The 22848-nt window shown below is 41.8% G+C and overlaps 1 protein-coding gene across 1 annotated transcript in view; it reads left to right on the top strand.

The window, feature by feature from the left end:
• Positions 1 to 22848, top strand: part of RNF216 (ring finger protein 216) — an 83324-nt gene that overhangs the window by 5540 nt on the left and 54936 nt on the right. The window contains exons 2-8 of the mRNA XM_062588423.1: positions 11260 to 11388; positions 12609 to 12739; positions 14217 to 15065; positions 16789 to 16865; positions 20427 to 20529; positions 21470 to 21634; positions 22626 to 22740. Of these exons, the coding sequence (XP_062444407.1) occupies positions 11322 to 11388; positions 12609 to 12739; positions 14217 to 15065; positions 16789 to 16865; positions 20427 to 20529; positions 21470 to 21634; positions 22626 to 22740 (1507 nt within the window). The 5' untranslated portion in view covers positions 11260 to 11321. The remainder of the gene's footprint in view (positions 1 to 11259; positions 11389 to 12608; positions 12740 to 14216; positions 15066 to 16788; positions 16866 to 20426; positions 20530 to 21469; positions 21635 to 22625; positions 22741 to 22848) is intronic.

Raw genomic sequence — 22848 nt, 5'->3', positions numbered from 1 at the left:
GAACTGATTTACACTTCTGCTTCCAAATACTGCCTCAAGGAACTGATGCATTTTCCTATTTGATAGAGGAGGAAGGGAAACTGTTCCCCTATGCTTCTTGCAGATTGCTTTTGCTTGAAGGTGCTTGAGGACTGTTAGTGAAAGCAGCACTTACCACATAGCAGCAAGCACAAAATGTGGTTGTTGGCCAAGTGTGCTGCAGTGAGATTGCTATGTGAAGTGGGGAGTGATGTTGACAGCTGCCTGCAGCAGGGTGGTGATGCTGCCTAAAAGACTTTCCTTCTTTCCCTGCTCTTGCTCTAGTGTACTCTAACACAATATGAGGAAGATGACAGCAGCAGTGTACTGGGAAGGCAGGAAAAGATTTTTTTTTTTTTCCTTTGCAGGGAAACCAGCAATATAGGGCATTATATACTTCCCCTGCTAGTAGGATTTCCAGCTACAGGTGAACCAGACTGGCAAGATCTGTTGGCATTGATTTGGCTAGTGGAAATAGTTCATGTCTCCTGTGCTGTTTAACTGGAATCCTATTGTAGTGGAGCAGACTTCACTGTGTATAAATAAGGAGGTGCCCTTGGATCAGCAATAACTAGCACAGACAGGCTTGCAAAGGCTAGAACACACCTGTAGCTTGAATACTGCATTTGAAAAGTGCTTGTCAGCTTAATGCTTTTCTTTATTTGTTTAGCAGTTTGTGGTTGCTTTTACTGACCCTCCATCCCAGATGGTTAAATAATCTGTTTGATGTTGTACTGTTGCAACACCCAACAGAAGAATTCTCATCCTGCTTTGAGAAGACTTAAGCCATGTTAGACACTTGACTAAGATATGCCTGAAGGATAGGCCCACAGATTTGCAGCCTGAAAAAATGTTGTGTTCTTAAGCAAATGGTCTGATTGCAACCTGTGTACACTCTTAGCTATGATCTGTAGTGGTCCTTGCAGCCTTGCATAGGCAAATGTTTCCCTTGAGGTGAAATTGTTCTGTTTAATGTGTCCACGGGTCTGTGGACCTGGAGTGTTAATGTGCAGTGCTTCCTTCCCTGCTTTATGACTGGCCAATAATTCGTTCTGTTCTTGTGAACATTATTCTTTTCCAAACCTCTCTGTTAATCCTGAATGTAGAGCATCTCTAAATCTGTCTGAGTTTTGATGTAATGGTATGATTATTTCAAATACAAACCCTTTGCTTTTTTGGTATTTTAACAAGTTCTACTTAAATGCTGCAACAGCCACTGCCACATGGCATGGATGAATTCAGCCTGGAGGACTGTCGTGAGCCTGAAAGGTTGCTCTCTGTTTTGCTTCCAAGAGCCTTGCTGCTGGACTGAAATTCAGTTGGCCATAAGGCCAAAGCATGCCTACACATGCAATGAAGCTTTTTTTCTTTTAAAATATATATATACAAACAGTCTCTAAATGGCTTAAAATCTTGTAACTGGTCATCTGTGGCGCTCGAGTGGTAAGCGCATAGTTACCATTCTTCAGATTGGATGCAGGTAGTACTTGTGCGGTGGTTGTTAGCTAAAATAGGCAGCTTTTACATACTTTCTAGCAAGCATCAGTACAGTGTTGAGCAGAGACTTAGCTACTGCACATGTGTTCTGAGGTTTCTGTCTGTATTTCGCTTTAGTACTTAAGGCAGTTCAACTTATTTCATTGCAAAGTGAACTTGGTCTGTTGCTTTAGCATGGCTCTGACCTGGCTCTTGGCCTATCCAGGCCTCTCAGCTGAGTGTGTGAGAGCGTCTTGCCAAGCCGGTGCCTGATCTTGGACTAGGAGCTTGGATAGTTTGAGTGCTAATTATGCCTAGGCTGTGGTTATACAGTGTAAGCTGTAAGATTTTTTTCCCCCTGCGTGCAGTTTATTTTAGCATCTTATTTTTATTCTCCTAGTTATGCCACAGTTGATGTGGGAAAAGAGATGATATCTGATTCAAATCCTACAAGACGATTTCCAGGGCTTTTGTTTTTAAAGCTGGACCAATTCCTGGCAGAGCTCAGTATGAGAAGAGCTGATGAGCCATGCTGTGGGAACATGGACTATCTTGAGCAGGTATTGCAGGGAACCTCTTAATGTGAAGCCACGGCTTTGGGTTATCACTGGTGACCTTTGAAATTATGATGGGCACAGATTGGTTCAAATGTGGCTCAAAAAGGTACAGCTGTAACAAATAGGATATGTAACCTGTGAACCTTCTCATCTGGAAGCTCCTAATTCTGGGATATTTGACATCTATACACTGCAGAAGAAAGATTAGTAGCAAGCTTAACTTTTTGCTTGTAAAAGTACTGTGCAAATTGACACAAACCTTCCTTCCTTTTTCCTAAAATGGGCTACTGCAGTAAGTGATTCTCCCCCCTGCCTTCCTTTTTGCCGCCTCAAAGTCAAGTCCTCCTGGTTACTGCTGTCAGCAGCTCTTTGAAATGTGGTGAGGTATTTGCAGACTTCAGCCATCTTTGAAAGCAAAACTTCTTGTGATGTGTTTAGGTCACTTCAAAAAAAAAAAAAACAAAAACACAACAACAAAACAAAAAACAACAAAAAACAACCATCTTCCAGGTTTGTTCCTAGTACTTATGGCTTTTCTGGATCATAGCTTTACAAGTACTGCAAGTACAAGTACAAAGCTTAGATCTTTGTTTCCAGAGTTGGTTTGCTGAGTAGCAACTTAACATCTAGGATACTAAAATAAGCTGTCAGACTCTGAATTTGAAGTCATCTGGCTGTTACTGCAACTAAAACTGCCTCTTTGTGCCTTCTAGCCCTCTTGACTTTGGTCTAGTTAGTCACTTGCTACTATTTTTAATAGTAGTTTGGCAGTTGTGCTGCCTATCTCTCCTTGTTCTTGGTGTCCTTTGCAAACACAGCTGACAGCAAACCAGGCTACTAGTTGCTCATCCATTTGAGTGTCAGTACTGTAGCATGTTAGGGTTACTCTAACCAGCAACCTTAAATTCTTTTCTTTTGATTCTTCTCCAGTGAAAAACTGCACTAAGACGATAACCTAGGGTTCCTGAAGACATGCATCAAACTTGTTATTTAACAAAATGCAGCCTTTCAAGTAGTTTTTTCCTTGTTCTCTTAAACCTTTTTAAAGTGACACTCAGTATTCCCTAAAAGGAAGAGGATAAAACAAAAAAAACCTAAGTTTGAAGAGGAAATACTGTGTCCCTTGCTCCTGGAGGATGATATGAAGTATAAGTAATAAAGAGGAGCAGTCTCAACTCTCTTCTCGAGCAAGTAGGTCATCTATTTTGCTCTTTCCTGAGGGGTCTAGAGGTTGATAGGGAAGAGAAGCCTATTGGAATTAACAGTAGGTAAGGCACTGCCGAGTAGGTGTAGTGCCTGATGGTCCGTGGAGAGTTGCCTTTTCAGACACCAGTGGGCTTAATGGTGTTCTTCAAACATCATTTGGGCTAGAAAACCAGACGTGAAACTTGCTCTGGAAGTGGCAAAGCTGCAAATCACATGATTTCACATGTTCTTCAGTTTGTCTCCACCCTTATACCACAAAATCAGAACAGTTACTTAAAATGATGTCATGGGAGATAGCCAGGAGCTGTTTCTGGGGCCTGAAGAGTTTGGTTTTGTGTGTATGTATTGTCATAGTCAAGTGCTGAGATTCCAGTATCTGAACCGTTCCTCTATCAGGAAATGCCAAGCTGGCACCTATTTTTCTAATGCTTGAGGGGAGGGAGGCTTTGGATTTTGAGGGATACCACTGCATGGTCTTGTACAAGCTAGAAGTCCGAGGCAGATAGAAAAGCACCCTTTACAGCCTTTACAGAGGCTCCTGCTCTGTCTTGAATTTTCATTTTGCTCTGAAAATAAGTAACTCAAAGCAATGGCATTAGCCCTCTTTCCAGCCATACTTAAACTTAACTCTTCCTTTCTCAGGACTGAGTTTGATATGGTGGGTGGCAAATGACTAAAGCTCCCACCCCTTTTGACCTGAGCATGCTTTTTTTGCGTACAAAAGAACTAGCAGTCTCAAGCTAGTCAGGGGGATGGGACAGTAGTAACCTGTGTTACCTAGCAAAAGAACTGAGGGTGGGTATAGAAAGACTCTGAGACTCCTAGCTGTTGAACTTGCTGACAGTAATCAGGAAGTTGCTTGAAAAGCATCAGAAATTTTCAATTTCAGGCTGGATTAGTACTAGTTCTAGAAGCTGGATCTGCCTGCTTCTACAGTCACAGCTTGGAAAATAAATGTACCTGTTCTTAAACAATCTTACCTTTTAGAGAACAGCTCACAAATTGCAGAAATTGTTTAATACTAGGAAATCTAATACCACTCCAAGTGGCTAGCTGAGTTAAAACTGGACAGATTTATTTTTTTCTTGTACTTAAAATATTAATAGATATAAGAGTGGAGGTAGAACACTTCCAAGAATTATGATTAAGTGATACTCTCACCATAATGGAATGAAGAACTTCAAGTTGGCTGGAAGTGTTTTGAAAATACAGACAGTCAAGATATTTCCTGGAAATTGTAAGCTGATCTGCAAAATAGAAAAGCTTAATCAGTGATTTGGATTCAAGTCATCCATAAAAATTGGCTCTCAGCTGCTCCTGCCTAACCAACTTTCATTGGGTAAGCAATGACATTACATATAAATATAAAAATATATATACTATATATTTTTATATATATATAAATATATGTAGCTCTGGTCCTGTTAGTTTTGTATCTCATGTTAATCTGTCAAAATGCCTTACACTGGGTTCTTGGTAGCACTAATTACCGAGGAGCAATTAAAAATATAGCCTTGTTCAGAAGATCTCTGTAGTGCAGAGATCCTTGTTCTAGCCACAAGCAGGCTTTTAGTGAAATGGAATGAGCACAGCTCCGTACTGATGAGCTTATATTTGGCTTTTTGGCAATGCAGTCGTAACCAAGCACTCTGTGGTTACCAAAAGACCTTCCTTCCATCAACAGCATGCTTTGGAGGAAGGGGCATTGCTCACTTGCACACATTTCACAGTGCAGCTGTGATTCTTGGGTAAGAGAGGATGAGAAATAGAGGACTGTTGCCTGATCACAAAAGTTGTGATTACTGCCAGAGAAACTTGAAGATCCCCCTCCTGTCCATCTTTGTTGTCCAACCTGGAGCAATACTTCTGAAGCCAGTGACGGTGCTGGGGTAGCTGCAGAAGTAGCCAAAGATGTTCTAAAATTATCTGAAAAATGCATGCTTTGGTTCTTGTTTGTGTACAGGGAGGTAAACCTTCAATTTTGATTTACTGTGTGTGTTATTGGGGTGAGTTAGTGTTTTATGATTTGTTGCCTCTCTTCTGGTGTAATGAAATCAATTCTCTAGCATGCTTTATACTGTAGAACCATTGTGCTGCTCTTCTGCTGGGGCCAAAATTATTCACCTCTGCATTTATTCCTTGCTTTTCGTCAGTTCATCAGGGAATCCTGCTCACCCCTTCTCCGAGGGCGAACATGACTGTCTTTAAAATTCTTTGTTAACCTAAGCTAATCGCTAATGCGTTGTGCAATGCTTAGGAAACGGCTTAAAAGTTAAAAGCCAATTCTGTTATTAAATGATCTTCTGGTGTGTTGTGTAATGTTGTTCCTCTTCAGAAAATGCAACAGGCCTGAAAATTGGTGTCTGAGCTGCATAGGTGCAGTGATCTTCAGTTTACACCCTTTCCGTGCTCCTAAGAAGAGCTTTTGTGAGACTTTTGGAGCCAATAGTACCGTTCCCCTAGCAGTGAGCCGAACGGCTGCTGGAAGCCGGGTGGTCTTGCCTGCAAGCCTCTGCCCGCACGCTCGTGTATCTTGGAGGATGGGGCAAGGCTTTTGGGCCGGGGCCAATGTTTTCTTTTTGGCGTGGCTTCCTCCTTTTGCTTAAGCTGTAAGTGGGCTCCTGTACAAACCTGTTCGGTGGAAGCTGTTGCAGGTACACATCTCAGCCTCTGGCTTTGTTCTTTTGAAAGGTGTGATGTGGTGGTGGTAACTGCCTTGCAAATAGGACTTGTTTGTGCAACAGCGTTTCTTGTCGGGGTTATGATCAGGGGATTTCTAACTTTCAGTTGGGATGATGCTGCTTAATGTGATCAACTGCTGTTAAACGCTCTCTGCTTTTGCTAGTGGCTGTTATATGGAGCAGTGCCTAGCAAGTTGTGAACCCTCTGAAAAGTCTCTGAAATGCTTGACAAGCTGGTTTATTTTGCTGTTTTTAAGAGCTGAGTTTTTACTTTTTCACATTGCTAGTTGTCACAAACCATGCATTATTTAAGTAGCTTCTCTTTAATTTAACAGCTTGAAACGAGCCCAAAATTTACCTTGCTCCCAGGCTACCACAAGACAAGTTAACTGCCTGCAGGCAGAAAGTGAGGATTGAAGCTCTTTCCTCAGTGTAGGTGAGCAGTGGTGATGGTGGTGCTGTATGGAGGGGAAGAGACTAAAACATGTCATGATTTGATGTCACTGACATAGCTTAAGTTGCTGCTCTTCCCCCCCCCCCCCCCCATTTTGGTTGTGATTTTTAGTCTGCTGCCTTCCTTGCAGTGCTTTCTGTTTAGTCCTGTTGCCTTGAGCTTCTTTGAGAAAAGAGCCCTTTGGTGTCTAGTCCAATCTTGGGTACTTGGGAGTTCAAGATTTCAAATGTTATATGCAGGGAAAAAAAATAAATTCCCTGGGAGGGAAATCTCTCCCAACCTGTCCCTTTAATTTCTAGTACCATCCAAAGATACTCATTCTGACACAAATGTAAGGTAGAAGGAGGGCATTTGAGTTCTGCTCCAATTACTGTGGTGAAGAAACTCCTGCGGATACCAGGAGTTTGAATATATGCACAGTACAGACACTTGCTATTTTTAGGTTGGACTAAAAATATGTAATATGATGGTTAGGGATTTTTTTTTTGCAGGTTTCAGGAATCTTTGTTTTTAAGCAATCTGTGCAACAGAGATCCTGCTTGAACTATTAGCAATAGATTCTTCAACTCATAGCAGTTATTAGGGCAGTGACTTTGTAGGATATACTACTTTTTCTGTGAGAACCTTGCTTAGAAAGTACCTGGGACTTGCACTGTCAGTCTGAGATCTAGTAAGTTCAGAGAAGTTGCACAAGTCTCTGATGGTCCATGATCTTTTTTTAACCCCCCAGTAACTATTCTGTTAATGAGTTTTTCTCCTCAAGTTTCTGTAAGAAAGACCTGCCACAAAGTATCTTGCTGCCTGTGCAGTGAAATGATTTGGATGTGCAAATCATGAATATATGAAGTTATCTGGAAGATGATGAGAGAACTTAGTAGAATTTTGTCTTCAGCTGTGTTCTTTATGGTGCTGTCAGCAACTACCTTCAGAGTCATGCTAAGAATTTTGTATTATCCTGTTACCCTACAGATACTCAAGTCCCAAATCCCATTCAGAGTGTTGTTGGTGGGAGTTCTTAAGAAAAGAATTGCTTGCCAAGCATGTGTCTGCATGCTGTCAGATCTGCTCTTCTTAAAAGAAGGGAAGGGGAAGCGTTATAGTTTTTGTTTGTATCTTATACTTGACTATATTGCAAAGAAGGTGGTAGTAGCATTGGAGCTTAGTTATAGGTAGCCCTATTTTTCAACTATAAATAGGCTCTAGCATCACTGAGGTAGTGTAAAGGGTGTGGGATAACTTCTTTCCATCTGCTTTGCTTGCTTCTTATGCTGTTTATGTAGGGCAAGACCCTAGGGTAGCTTTGATCTTGTTACCATGCGATCTCTGTGGCCCAAATATTATAAACATGAATAAACTTAATTTATGCTACTAGATGGAACTGGCCCATGCTTTACGGATATTTGTTTAAATGTGAACTCCCTATTGAGTATTGACAAAATGAATTACTAGCTCTCTGTGAAAGCTTGGCTTTTACCTTCTCGTAGTAGTGCTTTATAGGCTGCTTCATTCTTTTTAATGCAATGTGTTTTTGAAAGTAGTAGTACATTACCCATTCCTTCCAGGTTTTGCTTTTACATTACTTTGCCTGTATATTACAGTTAGTGCTATTTATTACGTTCCTGCCTTTAAACCACTGTGAATCTTTTGGTGAGGTACACATCTTTTCCTTCTACAAGGTGGTAGACTATCTACTTAAATTTCACTTCAGATTATTTCCTATACCTTTTTTGACGTTCAAGGTTGAATTGTGCGAGTTCCTTTCTAGATGAACCAAGATTTGCTAATGGAGAATACTATCTCTATGGTAGTCTTACAGCTTATCAATTGCTTTTGGATTTGAACGGCAGTGGTTTAGCTGGCACTGGGCAAAGCACCAAGTGAGCTGTTTGATATCAATTTGGGAAAAGATTTTTGGTGGCTCTGCTAAGAATTTCTAGTGCTGAACCCGTTCCTTCCTGCCCCTGCTGAATTCTGCTTACACTTTGCGTGCCCCCATAGGAGGCAGAGTCCATACCACCTTGTTTTGCTCAGAGTAAATTCAGGTGGGCACCTGTCTAGCTCCCGCTGTCTATGCTGTTTGGTGCAAGGACAAATTTGTGGCCTTTGCATACATACTTGTTCCTCCCCAACCAATCTCAAGAGTGATCCTTCACCATTTGACAGCTTGAGCATTGGAATTTGCCTGCCAAACCATTCCTTCATCAACTGAGAGCTTGCATGAAAGCAGCTGAGATGAGGCAGTTGCTAGCTATGCAGAACCTGCTGCTTGTTGCAAAGAATGCTTTGTGGGACCAACTTGCCTTCAAGCAGAAATGGTTGGCATGGATACACTTGATTGGATCTTGAGAGGCTTGGGTGCTATTCCTGGCTTTGCTTCTAGCCAGCTCAGTGACCTTGGCCACTGTTCCTTTCTGTGCTTCCATTTCTCCATCTTCTAAATGGCAAGAACAATATTGATACTGTTTTCTAAAGTGCTTGGAGGAATGCGGATGAAAAAAAAAATGCTCTACAGGACTAGGTGATAGCTATGCACAAGTACCAGGAAAAATGGACCTATATTGTTTTATATGGATGTGACCTATGAAAAGGGCAATGTTTTCTCCAAGTATGCTTGTAATTATCCAGCTGCTGAGCTGCTGCTCTGGTGCCTCTCTGCAGTGTGAGAACAGTGCTTTTGTACCATTCTGGCAAAAGACATTTTTTTCCTTGATTGTAAGAAGATGCAGAAGCTGAAGAACCTAGTGGAAATGATGTAAAACTCCTGAAGTGTGGCTGTTGAGTAGCATACTTACTAAAAAGCAACAACATCCCATGATACTCTAAGGACTGCTTACTGGAAACTGGGTCTTCTCGTGAGGTTTTGGGACTTTGAATGTAGGAGTAGTGGCACATTTGTTAAAATGGTGGTTAAGGAGACCTCTCAATGTCTCCAGTCCAGCCTCCCTCTTAAAGCAGGACTAATGCCCATGCTGGGACCAGATGAGCTGCAGCTTTTTCTAATCAAGCTTTGAAAACCACTAGGATGGAGGTTCTGCAGTGTAAAGGGAGCATACTTCAGGTACTGAACCATGCTGCTGGCACCCTTTATATGTGTCCAGCGAGTGCCCTGCAGATGTGAAAATGCTGCTGCCTTGCTCGTTCATCCTGGTGCATGCAGTGAGAGGCTCTGGGACCAGGTCTGGGCACTACTCTGCGGGGGGATATGTTTTCCTACCTAGAGACTGGCTAGGTGGTTGTTACTGTGCGGAGTGTGCTTATGTGAAGTATGGTTTTAGTTTTGGCTTTTTCTAAATAAATGTTTTGTATATATTAGATTACATATTTATATATTGTATTAAAATATTTTTAAGGTGGTAGTGATTACTAACTCCTGGTGTTGTGTATGTATCTACTATGCTTTTAAATAGATTTTTTTTTTGTCTTGCTCTCCTAGCTGCAAATCCTGTTCCCTGCAGAGGAGGTTAGGTAGAATTATTGAGGAGGAATTTGCGCTGCTGTTATGGACTAGCTAACAAGATTTTATGGCGGACTTGCCACTTTCTTCTGACTTCTGCATCAGTAAATATTTCATAATGCAGATATCGTGCTCTAGTAATGAGACAAATACTTCTCTATAAAAAGGTGTCCTTCAGTGTTCCAGTGATCAAACTGTGCTCGGAGTTCATATATATATTCAACTTTTCTGTGCTGGTGGGCACCAAGAGCTATAGGCTGACGGAGCATAAAATGGAAACCTATTGTGTGGATTGAAATGATTCCTCTGATCTCCTAATCCTGTTCTGGAGCCTCCAGCCAGCACATTGTGTCTGTCCAAGAACAGGTGGTAGCAGAAAATTTTGGTTCCAAATGCTCTGTCCTGCGAAGGAACTTGATCCCTGTTGTGCTGTCTTTTAAATTTGGGAGATGTGGCATATCTTGGAATTCAGACCAAAACCTCATTGAAGAGGGAATGTCTCATAAATCAGGGAAGACTCATGGTTAAAGTAGCAGATGTTGGCAAGAAAGTGTGTTCTGTAGATGTGACTTGTAACTCTGTTTAAAGCAGTAACAGAAACATGCACTTATGCATTGACATGTCAGGGGATGCGGCTTCTTTCTGAAGCATTAATAGCATGAACGTTGCTGGAAGTGAGCTGCAAAGCCTCTCTGACCCCTCTGAAGCTGTCTCAGTTTGGCAGGCCCACAAGGGAATTCAGAGTTTGATATAATAGTCTCTCCATTGAGTAGCTTGTTATTTTACAATTCAACTTCTCATTAGTCAGGCTTGCAGGTCTCACTGACTGTTCACCTTGATGCTAATGTTAGCATTTCTTGCATATTAATGTGACATGGCTTGCTTCCTGATGTTGCATGCAACAGGGGATGGTTGTTAATGACAGTCTGAGATGCAAACTTGTACGGTGTCGCCCTGTGACAGCTCAGGCACCTGGCTTGTGCTTTTCTCACCAGTAGATGGTGGCAGAAACACCACTATGCAAGTTGATGCATCGGGCTTTTGACCTCTTGGGAACCAGGAGAGGGTTCTGGTATACAGAACGTAGAGGGTTTGAATCCCAACTGGATGAAGTGCATCTCCACCCTTCCTGCGACTGTGTAGCTATAAGCGTCTTCATGTTTTCTCCATAAGAACCTTCTAGGCCTGTTTGCACTCTTCAGTCATGCTGTCCTAACTATCAGAATAGAAAATTGAAATATGTCTTTCTAGGCACTGACAACTTATTTAGGAAGAATATTGTCTTGGAGAGGCTGTGCTGGCAAAGCCATGAGAATTCCAATGATGCTCTAGTGACTGAGTCTTGGAAAGGCCCAATTAGGATGTCATTAAATCTGTGTTGCTATCTTCATTATTTTTTATTTTGTCTTCTAGTTCCTCTTGCTACCCTGATTGCCATGCCTGGACATTGATGCTTCTGGGTGCAGCAGTTTAAAATGGCTGAGAGAGGTGGGAATGAAGAAGTAATTCACTTGAACAGTTTCCGTAGCCACAGAGGGAAAGGTGAGTACTGATCTGTGCGTATTTCCAAAAGTCTGTTAACAAGCAGTAGAATTGAAAGATATTAAACTAGGAAGTGGTGTTAATGGGAAAGTGTTAGCAGTCTGTTTTACTGTGTCGTGTAATACTCTGTTATGCCTTATTTTCTGTAGGTAGTTCTGAAGTCTGTCATTTTATACTGACACTTGAAATACCTTGTTCTGCCCTCTTGTTTCTTGGTTGCTTTAAGGCACACAGGTAAACTCTTGGAAATACCAAAGCCTTGTAGAGATATTCCAGCTGATTTGAGGGCCGCATTATGTTTCAGCATCGTAAGGGCCTCAGAGGAAAGAGGCAGGCTTTGTGCTCGTATCCTAATAAGACTGTTAAGCATTGGCACTTGTTCCTCCATGAGTGGAATTCAGAACGATGCTTTCTCTGTATGCATGAGGGATGGTAAATGAATACTCCAAAGCTGTGAATACTTAAACCTATTGAGTGATACAGTTGTGTGTTGGTTTACCATACAGTTATTAAAGTGTGAACCAAAACACTGCCTCAAATTAAAGGCAAAGCATGGGTATATGCTGTCTACTCAGCCCAGGAGCACTGTTTGACTGGAGCTTCTCTTCTGAGTTCCAGAAACTCTGTTCATTAGCGTCTATATTTCTCTCTTGACAAGCCATGAGAAAGTTTGTCATCTTAATAACAGGGTATCTGTTGCAGCCACAGCAAGGGACTCTATTGCTGTCTTGCATAAGGTACTCATGCAAGGTCACATGCTTTCAGAAGAGGCCAGATTGCACTGGAGACATTACCTCTCCTCTTGACCACACTGCAAATGTTAATAAAATGTGTAAACGTTAAGATACTGGAAGTTCATTATTTCTCTGCAAAAATTAGTAGATGCTCTGTACCTGGCTTACTGGAAATAGCTTTTGCAGTAGCTTGATTCCTTCTCAAGTCTGGGATAGCAGAATCTCTGGGCAGTATTAATTAGTGAATGTTTTCAAGCATATGGTGTTGCTTGAGCTATAGTTTGTGCAGGTCTTTCCCTCAGCGGGCTGAGGAACATGGGAGTGGCTGTAATGCAAGTTGTAGAGGAGCCAGTGACCTTTGAGCACTTCACTGTTGCTCAAATGCAAATGTAAAGATAGCTTTTGTCAAATGCCTCAGTGCTTTTTGCCTTGTAACTTCAACTGTGTACCTTTAGCAAACAGTTAACTTCACCTGCCTTACTACAGACTGGATAAACCATAGAGACGAAGGTCTTATTACGATATCAGATTCCTCAGATGAAGAATTACCTTTGTTGCTGGAAACATCAGCCCAGCAGCGGCGTGAAGATGATGATGATGTAGTCATCTTGGCGGAGGTGAACCTTCATTTTTGTACATTTTGCTGCTTTATCTGTTGCTTTTATAGCTAGTTTTTGTGCAACTATTCTCGAGAGTCCTGTCCAGTTACAGTAGTTTACTTGGGATGTCTGAAATGAATGTTAAAATGTTAAAAGGGGAAATCTAGATTGGTAAATTACATTCCATTTTAAATTTATGCTTAAGGAAGGCTCTAGCTTCCATAAAATTATCTTACCCTAGGAAGGTGGAGCGTAGTCTGCTTGGGCTGCTGCTGTAGTTAATGAGACTCTTGCTTGGCTGATAGTAGCAAACATCTTGTCTGCTATTTCCAATAAGCTTTTGTCCTCAATGCTGATCCAGAGCAGTCTTGTGTGGGTGTCTAACCACTCATTCTTTGGGTGTGTAATGGAGTAGGTTGAAAAGCAATTGTCTTCTCTTGCATACTGCTTTCATGTGGGCATTTGCAATAAAGCAGTTGTTACATTGCTAGTTCATATTCTGATTTATTGCATATGGCCTGTAGCCATGTCCTAAGCATGTCTAACCTCTCATAGTAGAAAGTTTGATTCTTTAAATTTCACTTTTCCCCAGAATTAGAGCTTCAGAGGTAGCACTGGCACTTTCCAAACTGTTCAGTAACTGATGTGGTAAAGACCTATAAAGTCAAAGTGACTGCAAGAAGCTGAAAGATTTTAAACAATACATTTTTGATGTTCTAAAATGTGTGTCTTCAAACAAGCCTTGTTTAATCCCATATTCTTTGTTTTGCTGTTCTACTTGGATTTTTGGGATGTTGCAAAGATTTGAATTGTAGTTTTACAAAGCCAGTGTACTTGACAAACCTATGCTTTTTCCTACCAGCACAGTCACACAGGATGGTGAGGTGTTTCAGCTTATGCTGATGATTTCTGCTATCTAATTTCACATTCAAGCTATATGAGGAATATATTTGAATTCTCCATTAATGTAGCAAGAGGCATTGAGAAAATGAATTGTTAAACTGGCCTTTTTTTTTAATTATAAAAGGTAACAGACTTGTCAAAACCTATTCATTTAGAGAAGTCTTAGCCTGCCAGAAGTAGGAAGAAGGCTAAGGATTACCATTTTGAGCTTTAGTTCCTGCTACTTGTTTAAACGAGTTGAGATGCAAATACAATATCAGCTAGTTCCTACTGCCAAGAATATTTCACTGGGAGTGAAGTTGAAGTGGAAGTTGGGGTAAGTTCAGGAAACTATTCCAGTCTGAAAGTTCTGTGCATCCTCAGTTTGCTAAATATTCTCTGCTGTTAGCGCTTGGATGGGCCAAGGATGGGGTAAAACTGATCAGGATTCAATTACATAAAGATGTGTAGATTGCAGCTTTTTGCGCAGTGTTGAATGGACTTTTCATTTACCACCTATCAGAAATTTGATCAGATGCAAAAGATCAGGAGTAAGGACCCTGATGTGCAGAAAAGAATGCCCTCTGCCTACTCTTGTCTGTCTTCTTTTCAGACCCCAAAGCATCAGCAGCTGCTGCGTCCTAATGTCATCAGACCTGCTGCTCAGTGGCAGGGTGTGAACACTGTAGGAGAAGGAGGATCTAAAGGTGCTGTAGGGCCCTTGAGGAGCATATATCTGCAAGATGAGATCTCAACTCTACTGTGCCAGAGAGACCAGTATAATCATATAGTGGAGAGCAGTGCTGGACCGAGCAGGGATGAGAATATGAACCTTGCCTTGCAGCAGCCTGGACCCTCTGAGCCTAATGGCTCCAGATTTGAAATTAAGAGCAACCAGGAGCCTGGACCAAATTTGTTTCCAGCAATAAAGACAAGCCCACAGCTTGTTAACAAGAGTGTCATTAATCTGGAGAAAGCAGACCTTCCACCACGAGCAGAGGAAAAGGTGGAAGAAGACCTTGAGCCAGAGGTCTTACAGAATTTCAGAGGAACAGCTGCTGCAACCTCTGCGGGTGGACAGGTGATCCAAGGAAATAGCCAATTGGATCACCCGTATGTCCAGCTTTCGGAAAGCGAGCCACGTGCTGTGTTAAATGGCTGTGCTCCTCAGCAAGGCCAGCCTGAAGCAGACCCAGGATCTCTGAGGGCTTATGGAGAGGAGGCTCCTGGGCCAGCCTTCCCCAGACCTGAACCACAGCAAGATGGGATTCCGGGTCCTGCTTCACCTCAGCCAGCTCATCCACCAGAAGAAACAAGAAGTCAGCAGGCAGCAATGGACAATGAACAGCCAGGTCCAGCGTTCCCTGGACAGGGCTTGCATGAACTTGGCTCTGGTAATGTGCCAGAACAAGGAGCTGCTGGACAGGACCAAGACCTCACTGCACTGCTCATCAGAGAGACTGTAAGTATTCCCACATGCTTGCCTTCAATGTGCACATTGTTTTCAGACTTTTTTTTTTAAGGTATGTAGCGTTTCATGTGCTCAAAGCACAGCTTTATTGACTTCAGCCACAAATCCTCTGTGTTCAGCCAAGTATTGGAGGAACAAGCAATGAACTGTCTTGGAGAAGCTTGGTTTGAAGGACTAACCTGTTCTGTGGCAGAAGCAAGGAGGGGATGTGAACCATGAGGGCACTGTTTAGTTTAGGGCTGGCTGTGGATCTAGGGAATTTAGCAGAACTGATTGCAGGGTTTCAAGGGCACAGTGAGGAAAAATGAGTCTTCTAATGGTTTGTTTGCAGCTCTGCTCTCAGAAGCTACTTTCCTCCCAGTTATACTTTTTTTTTTTTTGTCTGTCTGATCGCTAACTCAAGTTTGTGCAGCTGGTTTAGAAATGGATTTAGAACTAAATGAGTAAAACTGAGACACTAAATGCAGGTAGAACGGGAAAATAGAGAAAGTTTAGGGACACGTTGTTGGGGGCTATGACCACTTCCAGCTGGCTCTCCCAGCCAGAGCAGTCTGGACCATGGTCATGTAAAGGCCACTATAGTTCAGGGCTAATTTTCCTTGCAGTGTGGATTTCAAAGCAGTAGCTCTAAGGGGACATGGGATAGGCAGAGTAAAGATTGTTTAAATCCCCCATACGCATGTGCTCTCACACATCCACCAGGTTAGATGATTTCCAGCTGTGCATGTGCTAGTTTGCACAGAGGGGCTGTAGCCACAACTACTGAATGACAAAGGCAGGCAATCCTTACCTTTGGTACAGTCACAAACATGAGTAATGTGATGTGTGTACTGTGGTAATGCCTTGTCTGCTGTTCTCCCCTCTCCTCCAGAGCCCCGTCTTCCTCTTGATTGTTAGACAGGAAAGGTCTTTCCTTGTTTAGGGAAAATTATTCCTTAAGGCATCAAGTGTGAAGATCTGTATCTTAATTCTCCCCTGAAGTCATTCCTATCCCATTCTATTTGTGAAAATTGAGGCTGAGAAAGTACTTTTGTTCTTAAAGTAGTAGCCTAAAAAATTCTTCTCTTCTTGAGTAAAAGTTGATCTGTGACTGGCTCTGGTAAGATGGACAAATAGTCTTGTGTTACCAGAATTGATTGACAACCTGATTGGTTCAGTCTTGCAAAGCAATATATCACCTGGCACAATCAACTGCAATATCTGTGTAGAAGCCCAAGGAGCAGAGGGCACCCCTTTGCTGCTCTTACCATGTGGCCAGTGCTGGGAGGGCTTTACAGAATGTCAAAGATTTGATTCCCCCGCCCCACCCCACTCTCATCACCAGTGTGTCTGGTTGCTTTGTGTGACTGGTTGCTTTGAATGGGTATATGTGGTTTTTTTTTCCCTGCTTTGAAATGTTGTCTTTCAGCAGACAATCTGAAACTCCTTAGTCCTCTGAAGGTAAATATTAGCTCTGCTTGTGTATTAGATCACATCTGTATGTCTGCTGCTTCTGTCTATCCTGAATTGCTTATCAAGCCAGCATCACTATCAGCATTCCTGTGAGAAAGAGCTGTTAATAGTCCTTCTGTGGAGGGAAGGAGAGCCAGTGGATTGCAGTATCCATGGTGGCTGCGTATACCTGGTCCCTTGGAACCTGTTCTGGCCCCTGTTGTTAGGTTGTGCTGCACAGCTCCTCTAATACCTACATAACCTTTAGCTTTTCCTGCTGTAGGAAGCAAGATTCCCTGATGTGAAGAAGGAGTATATTGAAGAGCTAATCAGCCTCAAGAACTGCTATGACTTAAATGTGTAAGTATAGAGCTCAGGGCCAGAGCGTTCGTACAGCAGTCTGGCTGTAATCACTTCCACTGCTCCTCTTGCTAGTGCTGCTGTTTCACAGCATACGAAGGGTGGTAGCGCCAAAGAGCATAGATTTTTTTTTTTTTTTTCTGTCCAATGAAGCTCTTTCTAAAGCAACACTTAGTTCTTTGACTTTGTAATTCTGCCATCACACTTAAGTTTCTCTGCTCTTGTTGAGGTAATTTGCAAATGCTCTGTTTCTGGTCATTTGATTATTCAAGGATGTCACACCTTTCCCCTAACTATTGCTAGGTTCCGCAGGATAAGATACTGACATGACTTGTTTTATAAAACATAGTTCAGAGGTGGGTTGGTGAGTTCTCAATTGGGGAAAAATGGATTCCTGCCTCTCTTTCATTTGGCTTTTGCTTTCCAGGCAAAGCTGACACCATACTGGACTCCATTTGATGCATGATGCTGTTCTTATCCCCTTTGCTCAATCAAGTAGCAGTGGTACTGTTGACTTTTCTTTCAAGTCACTTTTTGCAGTTAGAGCAAATGTATTTCAAGAGATTCTAGATGCATGATTCTAGATAGCTGCTGATGGACTGATTTTGATAAAGTTAAGCAGAAATGTGAGCTGGGGAAGGAAGTAAGCAGTAGAAAAAGCTTAAGAACTGTCACTTTCCCAAGTGTGCTACCAGCTCAAGAAGCCCCCAGTGTTAGCAACCAAAAAAAAAAAAAAAAAAAAAAAGCCATTAACCTTACTATTAAGTTCTGTCATCTGTCTACCCTTTTGGATAAAGCTTGCATGTTTGCAGAGTGAAAGCTTGTGTACTGTGGCACCAGCAAATGCTTGGGAGGGAGTTATCTGAAGTTCCTCTCTCTATAGCTATTGCTGCTATCTGAAACATGCTGAAACTAGTTTTATGATATGAGAATGAAGAATAGGTGTTGGTTAGTATTCACTCCAACTTGTATGAATCTGAATCCCTTTGCGGATAACTAGGGCACTAGTTAAGCAATACTGAAGTATGTGAGGCTTACAGTTATTTCTTGGACCATAAATAAGTTAACTGGCAGAGAACTAAGGATGAGCCCATCCATTGGGCCTTGATTTCCAATTTGCTACCTTTGTCTGTTACGAAGTTGTTATGAAGCCTTCAGAGCAGGACTTGTGAAGAAATTAAAATCTTACGGAAAGTGAGATTTCACATGAAAGTCTATTCCCTGCAATGGTGGCCTGTTTAATATGAGAAACTTCTGGATGCCTGCACTGTGTGCTTGATACGCTGAAGACTGGTTGCTTATATTGGGACTGTAGAAAACTGCTAGGGCTGTAGGGTGATTGGGCCATTACATCTTCACACAGATGGTGTAGAAAAACTCATTAGTGTATGCTGCAGGGATCCAGGAAAGCCTGATAGAATTAAATCCCTGTATCAGCTTCTGTAAGTCTTAATATGTTCCTTCCTTTCTTGCTCCTGAAATCCTCCTTTCTATTGTGCACCACAGAACCAGTGGGATGAAAAGGCACTTACAGGCTTCCCTCTAGGCCGTCTACAGTGTCTGCTCAGTGGTGCATTGCACATTTACTGGGCGATAGAGGCTTCTTCCCCATATTTTCATTTCCTTAACCAAACTATCTTTTGAGTTGTCACTGCATCTTTTGTATTGGAATAAATAGGTCAAAACACTGGTAAGCCTAGCTGGCAGGATCTCTCTGATGTCTGTGGTATGTCAAGCTGAATCAGGCTTGAAATATAATAAATAAGGGTGGTTGGGTTTGGACAGGGATGAGGCTTTTAACTGGCTCTGTGTCCTGTGGTGCAGATATTAATGAACAGTGCCGCAAGCGTGCGTGCACTGCACACTGGGATGCGCTTAACTAATTGTCGGACGTATTGAAGGTTAACGTCTCTGAAAATCCTCACTACTGAAATGGCAACTTGCAGAGTAGTTCAAATGTATTCCGACTGTGCCGCAGCTGAAACCCTTACATTTGAGGTCCTTGAAGTTCTGGTTTTGCTGGACTAGAACAGTTACCCTTTACAAAAGGGGAGGGGGGGAGGCTGGATGCTATTAAATGCCAAGATATTTTGTTGTTTTTCAGAAATGGTTGTCTTTAAAACCTTCCACTGGTGTGAAAGATAAGATGTGAGAACTCCTCTTAGCAGGGTATCATCTATTCAGCTTTTGTGTGCAGAAGCGTTCACATTCAGTCAAAAGCTTCTGGCTCAATATGTCAATACTTGATTAAACAAAAAGAAATGCCTCTGCTTTGAATGTAAAAGCAGGGCTGAAGTAATTGTGCTGTGATAGTGGGTTAATGCTTCAAGGCAGTTCAGATTTCTTAATTAAGGACTGATTTCTGACATCAGGAATGTAAATTAGCAGCAATTATGTCTTTGCTCCTTCTAGCACCTTTTTATTCAGAAAGTTTTACAAATGGTAACTGCTCCTCATAGCTTCTTTCAGAAGGGTATTTTCCTCAGCTGGGGAAACTGAGGAACAGCTTATGTGACTTGATCCAACTAGCACAGCTGGTTGGTGACAGAGTTGAGAATAAGCTGTGAAAGTCTGATTCAAATAGGCTACAACAAACTTTCCCCTTCAAAAGGGCTTCTGAAGTATCTGTAGAGCTCTGGCAATGCCTGTATCCTTAAACTACTTGCTAGAGTCTCCTCTATGCTGAAAAGCTCTAAGCTAAACTTAACTGACAAAGTTTGTGTGTGTGTGTCTGGACTTTTCTGTGATTGGACCTCAGCTGTGCTGGATTTAGAGGGTAGTAAGCATGTAATTTTCAGCTTAATTGTTTTTTAAGTACTGTTCCAGCTAGAGCAGTTTCTAGTGGGTTGGATAATGCCTGATTTCAAGCCTTATTACAATAAACCTGTGTTGAGAATGCATACTGTATATGAACCCAGTTTAAACATGTTTTTATCTCAACTTTAATATGAAAGTAGATGAAGACTGGAACTTAATTAAAATTTGAATCTGTAATCCATCCAGGATGACATTAGCCTTTCACAGGTTTTGTGGGAGGTGTTAAGCTTATTCTTCCAAGGGTACACTTACATTAGCTGCAATAGATGTCAGCTGTGTTTGAGTTAATGCTGCTACTCTGACTGTTCTTTTGTATGGTCTTCATAATGTTAATTCCAGAGTAGCAGAAAGTTGGTACATGTTGACTCTTAATCATGCCAGATTTGGCTTGCACTCAAAGGAGGTGGTACTTTCCATGGATTACTCATTGATGGATGAGTAGGGAAGTGAACCAGTTTCCCCATTGACATAGGATAGTAGTAGCTCGCCCATACAAACTTCTGTTATATAAATGTCACTGTTGAAATACAAATCTATTTGCTTCTCCTTTTACAGTCATACAGCAGATCATTCTTTACCGAATTTTGAGTTGTTTAGCTTCAGTTTGCTCTAGCCTGTGACCTCTTAGTTCTCACAGGACAGGCTCTAACTTGCCTGCCCAGCCTCTCAGTTGTAGAATACTAAACTTAGTGAGGAATGAACTGGAGCTCTCAACCCCTCATGTAACTATATTTATCTTTTCAGACTTTGTAACTTTCTCCTGGAAAATCCAGATTACCCAAAGAAAGAAGGCAGAGTGGTGTTAAATCCCAGCAGCAGCCTGCTTGCCAGCCAAGATGAGACAAAGGCAAGTGAGAAAGCCTCATCTATAGTGTGCTTCCCACTAAGTGTGTTCAACCTGAGCTGATCTTGGGATGTTTTGTTCTATTAGTGTGTATTTGTGGAGTGCCTAACTGAATGGGACTGTTGCAGGAGGCCTCTGGGTGCATTTAAACTGATGTTAAATAACTAATAAGTGTTATGTGTTGCTTACAAGCAACAAGTAAGTTGCTCTAAGTATGACTTCAAGACTCTGTTTTGCTACTGTAGAGCTAGCTTTACCTTATTTGGTTTTCTTCCTTCAGCCAGTCCCTGTTTCCTGTCTGCTTGTTAGCTGTCTCTCATCTGGAGTGTTCATTTTGATCACTGTTGTCCTTCTGTTGCATGAAGTAGACTTGGACATCAAGTCTCTTGTGTGGGATTTAGGCGTTGCTTTTTGCCTCTTTGAGAATCTCCCCATAGTGTTTTCCCCCTTCCCCCCCGCCCCACCAATATCTCTGACAAAAACTTTTTTCCCAGAGATGCTTTCTTTGAGTAAATTGAAATGGCTGTATGTGACTTGAGATGCAGACACTAAATACTTCTTTCTGCTCTGGAAAGTATCCCTCAAACTTGAGCTGGTGAAGCTCTTCACCCTTTACAGTAACACAAGACAGTGAGAAGAGGATGTATTTGTGTAGCCACACTCAAATGGCTTTAAGCTGCTTGGTGTAGATTCTGCTAGGAGCAGAGCTGCAGAGTGGTATAGCTTGAGGCAGGTTACCTGCACAAATCTGTGTACTGTGAGCTTCACATGCCGTGCTGTGCTCTAAGCTTATGCTTGGGTATGTGTTCAGAACAAGTGCCATGTAACTTGTTTTGTGAGGTCTGGTAGAAGTTCTGACTGGTGAAAGATGGGTTGTTTGGGGTGCTTTCTGTCTGTAGAAGCCTTTTTATATCCTCTATTGTCTCTTGCATTTTCTTCTCAGGTGCCTAAAGTGGACTACTTTGACTTTTCTAAACTTGCCCCACTTGATCAGCGGTGCTTTATTCAAGCAGCTGACCTCCTTATGGCAGACTTCAAAATGCTGAGCAGCCAGGACATTAAGTGGGCACTACACGAACTCAAAGGACACTATGCAATCACGCGAAAGGTTCTTCAATTCAAATCTATCTTTTTACTAGTTATCTCTGCTTGTCTATGGAGAAGAGCAATGTCATGTCTCTTGCTGTACTGCACCATCTGCTTTTGTGTGTGGCTGTATTTTTAAAATCTGCCTTTCCTTTCAAAAAGTATTTGATGTCCATTTAGTGAAGAGACTTGTAAAATTTACCAGCCATAAAAAGTTGTTTTGTTTTGCTGTCCTAGGAGAGTTAGGAGGCACTAGCTAATTGATGGTGAGTTGTGCATTAAACTGAGGAATGCTCCTGTACTTTGCTGAAGGGGAGCATAATTGCTAGTAATGCCTAGACTAGCCAAGTCTTAAGGCTACGCATAATTGAAGAAGAACCAAGAATCTCACTGGCGTGCTCCTCATTCTTATGATTTTCAAAATAAATCATATATTCCTTGTAAATTGTCACTGTAATGGAGCCGCAAAGAAACTTGTTCTCAAGTACCAACAAGCTAAATGTGAATGCTGTCTTAAATTGTTGACCTGGAGCTACTCTTCTGATATGCTTCTCTTGCTTAAGCATCTTTCCAAGACTTAACTTTAAAAAGCAAAAATAAAGGGCAAGGTGGTGTTCTTTTTTTCTATTTGAGTGATTGATTGAGTAGCTGAATTGAGCAAAAGCAGGTGCTTCTAGCTCTAAACTTTCAGAAAAGAAGCTTCAAAAAAATTGAGCTTTGTTTTATCAAAATGGACGCTGGCTGTATTAGAGATAAGCTGAGCTGTTGCAAAGCATCATTCAACTCTGCCTGCACAACAGATGGCTCTTTTATGAATTTATAACAATCATTTCATAAACAAAGCAACAGGATGGATAAAGAGAGGTAGACCTGCCTGTATAGGGTGTTTAGCTTTCCTATTTCTAAATTGATCTCATGCACAAGTTTTCATGTGGTGCTTTAATTTAACATGTTTACCTCTGCTTTCTCCCAGAGAGCAGGAAGGATTTATGTGCCTGTATGTTGTTTTCTAGGCCTTTTCTGATGCCATCAAGAAATGGCAGGAGCTGTCACCAGAAACCAGTGGGAAAAGAAAAAGGAGGAAAGAAATGAATCAATTTTCATATATAGATTTCAAATTTGAGCAAGGTAAATACCAACTGGTATGTGTGGTGCTCCCTGCATGCATACTGTAAGCAGAGCTGGCTTGCAGCAGAAAGTGCTGCTGTTGGAAAGGACCGTGGTTCCATCTACCTC

Source organism: Rhea pennata, chromosome 15 (genome assembly GCF_028389875.1).
Source record: "Rhea pennata isolate bPtePen1 chromosome 15, bPtePen1.pri, whole genome shotgun sequence".
Taxonomy (NCBI): Eukaryota; Metazoa; Chordata; class Aves; order Rheiformes; family Rheidae; genus Rhea; species Rhea pennata.
Note: the sequence above shows the minus strand (reverse complement) of the source record. Positions and strands in the feature narration are given on the sequence as shown.